We start from the raw sequence: 5527 nt of genomic DNA, 5'->3' as shown, positions 1-5527 counted from the left end.
TTCTTTTTGATTTTTAATGTAGAATAACTTTACACATACGATGATCTTCAGCTACAGAACGCAGCCCGCTTTTGAAGAGTGCTTCAACTAATGCTCTCTTTGTGTAACTCCGACCTTTCCTACTCGCATACATACTCAACATTTGCGCACATTGATCGTCAACTGATCCATTATTTTCAGCTATAATTTTTTGGATGTCGCGTTGATCCATTCCAAATTCTCTTGCCAAAGTTTTCCACTCCGTTCCGATATCTTTTGCGATTTTGCTGTTATACTTCTTGGCTGCTACAATAATTTTATTTTATTTGCAAAAATAGGATCAGCGGCTACTTACGGTACATCATATGAAACAGTTAATAGAAAATTGAATGTAGCAAGAATGAACGATTCTCTCTACACTAAATCAAGAATATTCCTCTTTCTAAGTTGCAATTGTTGAAAGCGCTTGCTATACAAACCAATTAAATGACTCCATCTTACAAATCAGGCAAGTCGCTGCTATTGTAGTATGCGATAGATTTTACTGTATTGTCACTTAAAATAGTAAAAAAATGTTAGCCATAGTACAACTTACAAGAATCAGGTTCGTCCATTTCTATCTCAACAGTTTCATTAGAATCGACAGAGACTTCAAATCGAATTCCGGGTGCACAACTAGCATTGAGTTTCTCAGTTTCGTCTGATTCTTGTTCTAGAGTTGAATCGACATTACAAAGATACAGTATCATCAGCCATTAAAGAAACCAAAGTACTGTATAATCTCATTCGCTACTATGCATGCAAGCGCTCAACATTTCTATAAAGTATTATAACATCGTTAAACGTTAAAAGTACGTACTCTTTTGGCTTAAATGATTGTAATATAGTGTGATTTACTTAACTCAATGTTGTTATACTAACTGCAAGCTATTCTCTTTAAAAATACAGAGTGTGAGAACTTATTGAAAAATATACTTTAATTCAAAGAAGACTATTACAAAACACATTTTACTGAACAGAATTTGGCTTTTTACGCTTTGGTAGTACTTGTAACGATCAAACTTCAAACGATTGCAGACGGTCATATTTAANAATAAATAAATCATTTGCAGAAAATTGTAAAATAGCGATAGCAAAATGAGACTACTGAAAAACGGATGATTGTAAAGAAATATTTCAGTTTACTCTGAAAGATTGCAGCAAATCTCGTATTGCAAAGTACCTGCACTGTAGGTGAAAATGACGAAATTTTTAAACGTACGGAATGTTGTTACACAAGCTTTGTCAATTTACAGTTATCTAAGTTTTAAAAATATCGACATATGTTTACAATGACTGACAGAGTATGTACAGTTGAAGGGGATAATGGCCAATAAAAGTACTTACTTATGCACGTTATACTGTGTTGCGCCTTAAAGTGTGTGCATTTCGAAAAGATTCTAGTTACTATATCGTAAGTTAGAGAAGTAGTCTTGCTTACTAAAGGTAAACTTCACTTCCTGTAAGTCATATAATACTAAATAATGATATCTTGCTATCTAATCTTTATTAAAAAAAACTACTGACTAAGTCATTAGCTAATTGATTCATCAGTGTTGGTAAATGATGTAATTAACTAGAGAAAAGATGGTACTCTTTTCAACTTATTGAATAAGCTATTTAGTATACAGTTAGATCCAAGCATCATTGTAGCCTACTGAAAATATACTGTTACTAATTTTGGTGTAAAATTATGCATTATGTATAGGTAAAGAAGTGATTTTATAAACGCTTTCTTGAAAAGCCAGTAGTAAAGATAAATGAGATGCGACGATCGATTTAGCATATGTATACTGTGTAGTGCCAGGCTTATTAGCCCTACGCAAAACTACTGCATTTTAGCTGAAAGCACTGCAATGTGATAATCCTTTGCGATTTTTCGTTGTATCAGTAAAAAATCTTCGTTAGCGATCAGTTTGGGTAATTTTGATAAGGTTCAGCAGTAAATAGTTGTTGTCGATTCTACAGCCTAGATGCAATCTCGTTTCTATTGCAATAAAATTACTAACTTCATTGAACTCTATATGATTTTAATTTGTAATAGCATCACTGTGCGATAAAGCGTCTAACTTTAAGCAAAGACTTCCGTATCTTGAGAATAAATTACAGCTTCCACCAAGGACCAGATTAGCTACGACTAACTTAACTTCGAAGACGAAATCTCCCGCTTATATGTACATTTGGTTGCAAAGTATCATCAGGATACAGAATTCAACATCTATCTTAGTTAGTCTAGGATTTCGTTACTTGCGTATGTTAAGGTGTTAAGGTTACCTAATACAGCATCTCTAATAACTACTGCAACCTATACTTTTTCTAGTCTTAGTTTTGTAATCGCGTAGAGTTTAGAATGTAAATTACGCGTAAAGGGACGTATCATTCTCACAATTACCATTACGGATGCTTGTATTTAAATAGTATAGTATTCAAGTATTTGGCAAAGTTGTTTGCTCAGAGCTCGTGGTTGAGCGTGAACGATTAGTAAATTGAAATTCTCTTCAGAGATTATAAGTCCTGCATGGCCAGGCAATAACTTAGGATTTACGTGCATTGCGTTATTCTTAGCTCGCGGCTATGGGCAGTTTAGTGAATAGAGAAATAAAGCATTACTATACTTAACCGAAGATTACCAAGTTGTTGTGAGTCAGTAGGTCGAATATATCAGCTATCCGACAGTCGGAGTACCTTGTGAGTTAATCCCAGCTCCATCTCATCACGATATACCAAACCGTAACAATATTATAACTACTAGCACGAATACTCATACAACCTTAGAATCAATGTTTAAGTTATATTGGGGCTGTAATACTCACTACTACTACAATAGGTTTGTTATTGAACGATTTTTACGATCTATTAGATCTTAATAGACTAATAGACCGACTTAGAATTGAACAGGGTTGAAACACCTAACCTTTAAGAAATACTTGTTGTACAAGTTGTTTACCGACTACAATACTTCAGTATGGTGTTGTATTGTGATGTTAGCGCTGTCGTTATAATCAAAAGCAGAATATCGAAAGCAAATAACTTATCAAACACCTTACAAAAGCATTGATAAAGCGTCATCATACTTGCCTTGATCGCTATAAACACTTGCAATGTTGTTATATGTTGTAGTAATACTTGGATGATTGTCGCCAAGTTGTGTTTGTCGAATCTTGAGTGATTTGTTATACATAGATACAGCGTCATCATGCTTGCCTTGATCATCATAGACACGACCCATGTTGTTATATGTTATAGCAATACTTGGATGATTGTCGCCAAGTTGTGTCAGTTTAATCTTGAGTGACTTGTTATACATTGATAGAGCGTCATCATACTTGCCTTGACGATTATAGACACGACCAATGTTGTTATATGTATTAGCAATACTTGGATGATTGTCGCCAAGTTGTGTTTGTGTAATCTTGAGTGATTTGTTATACATTGATAGAGCGTCATCATACTTGCCTTGACGATTATAGACACGACCAATGTTGTTATATGTATTAGCAATACTTGGATGATTGTCGCCAAGTTGTGTCAGATTAATCTTGAGTGACTTGTTATACATTGATAGAGCGTCGTCGTACTTGCCTTGATCTTTATAGACACGACCAATGTTGTTATATGTATTAGCAATACTTGGATGATTGTCGCCAAGTTGTGTTAGTTCCATCTTGAGTGACTTGTTATACATTGATAGAGCGTCATCATACTTGCCTTGATGATGATAGACAAGACCAATGTTGTTATATGTATCAGCAATACTTGGATGATTGTCGCCAAGTTGTGTCAGTTTAATCTTGAGTGACTTGTTATACATTGATAGAGCGTCATCATACTTGCCTTGATCATCATAGACACAACCAATGTTGTGATATGTATCAGCAATACTTGGATGATTGTCGCCAAGTTGTGTCAGTTTAATCTTGAGTGACTTGTTATACATTGATAGAGCGTCATCATACTTGCCTTGATGATGATAGACACTTGCAATGTTGTGATATATATAAGCAATACTTGGATGATTGTCGCCAAGTTGTGTCAGGTTAATCTTGAGTGACTTGTTATACATTGATAGAGCGTCATCATACTTGCCTTGATCATCATAGACACTTGCAATGTTGCAATATGTATCAGCAATACTTGGATGATTGTCGCCAAGTTGTGTCAGTTTAATCTTGAGTGACTTGTTATACATTGATAGAGCGTCATCATACTTGCCTTGATCTTTATAGACACGACCAATGTTGTTATATGTTGTAGCAATACTTGGATGATTGTCGCCAAGTTGTGTCAGTTTAATCTTGAGTGACTTGTTATACATTGATAGAGCGTCATCATACTTGCCTTGATTATCATAGACATTTGCAATGTTGTTATATGTATCAGCAATACTTGGATGATTATCACCAAGTTGTGTCAGTTTAATCTTGAGTGACTTGTTATACATTGATAGAGCGTCATCATACTTGCCTTGACGATGATAGACAAGACCAATGTTGTTATATGTATCAGCAATACTTGGATGATTGTCGCCAAGTTGTGTCAGTTTAATCTTGAGTGACTTGTTATACATTGATAGAGCGTCATCATACTTGCCTTGATGATAATAGACAAGACCAATGTTGTTATATGTATCAGCAATACTTGGATGATTATCACCAAGTTGTGTCAGTTTAATCTTGAGTGACTTGTTATACATTGATAGAGCGCCATCATACTTGCCTTGATTAGCATAGACTTGTCCAATGCTGTTATATAATACAGCAATACTTGGATCATTATTTTTAAGAATTTTCAGTTTAATCCTTAATGATTTATTGTATTCTTTTAATGCCTCGTCATGCTTGCCTTGATTGTGGTAGACCAAGCCGATGTTATGATAGGACTCACTGACATCAAGATGTTCACTCCCTAACGATTTTAATTTTATTTGAAGTGATTTGTTGTAATCACGCAAAGCACCCATAAAATCACCTTGAAGTCGTTTACAGTCGCCCTGGATATCGAAACAATAAGAAATCTTGACCTCTTCTAGTTTCTCAGCTAACTTTTCTGCTTTTCCACTGTATTCATTGGCTTCTATCAATTGATATTTTTGCCGGTAAGATTGAGCCATAGCGAGATAAATAGAATATTCAAGTTGACGACGACTATCACTACTCTCCGCTATCGATTTGATTTGAGTTACAGCTTTCTGAAAATAAAATAACGCGTCTTCATAATTGCCTTCGCCATGATATTTCACGCCCTTTTTGCGTATAGATTTAATCTCGTCAAATATCGTAGAATTGCTCGTCTGATTGGCCATATTTTACTTTTCAACAACAATCAAAATATATAATTTGAGAAAAATAGTCACAATTTGTCTACTCGATAGGGTTAACAATTTTGATCGCTGTACAAATGAGTGATAAAATACGTAAAGAGCACACTATAATGGATGCTCGATGCTTTCAAATCAAGATCAGCATTACAAAGTCTATTTCAGTTAGGAACGTGCCCTAATTAGCCAAAT

The 5527-nt window shown here is 34.8% G+C and overlaps 1 protein-coding gene across 1 annotated transcript; it reads right to left on the bottom strand.

Annotated features, from left to right (window-relative positions):
- Positions 1–13: 13 nt before the first annotated feature.
- On the bottom strand, positions 14–5320 carry TRIADDRAFT_62755 (uncharacterized protein; the record flags this gene model as incomplete). The annotated part of the gene is made up of 4 exons (XM_002118703.1): positions 14–285; positions 575–691; positions 1202–1206; positions 3093–5320. The coding sequence occupies 4 exons, from the start codon at positions 5318–5320 to the stop codon at positions 14–16; spliced, it is 2622 nt and encodes an 873-aa protein (XP_002118739.1).
- Positions 5321–5527: the final 207 nt, after the last annotated feature.

This window comes from Trichoplax adhaerens, genomic scaffold (genome assembly GCF_000150275.1).
Source record: "Trichoplax adhaerens TRIADscaffold_740 genomic scaffold, whole genome shotgun sequence".
In the NCBI taxonomy this organism is placed as follows: Eukaryota; Metazoa; Placozoa; class Uniplacotomia; order Trichoplacea; family Trichoplacidae; genus Trichoplax; species Trichoplax adhaerens.
The sequence above is the reverse complement of the archived record's forward strand: the minus strand, read 5'-3'. Positions and strand labels throughout refer to the sequence as shown.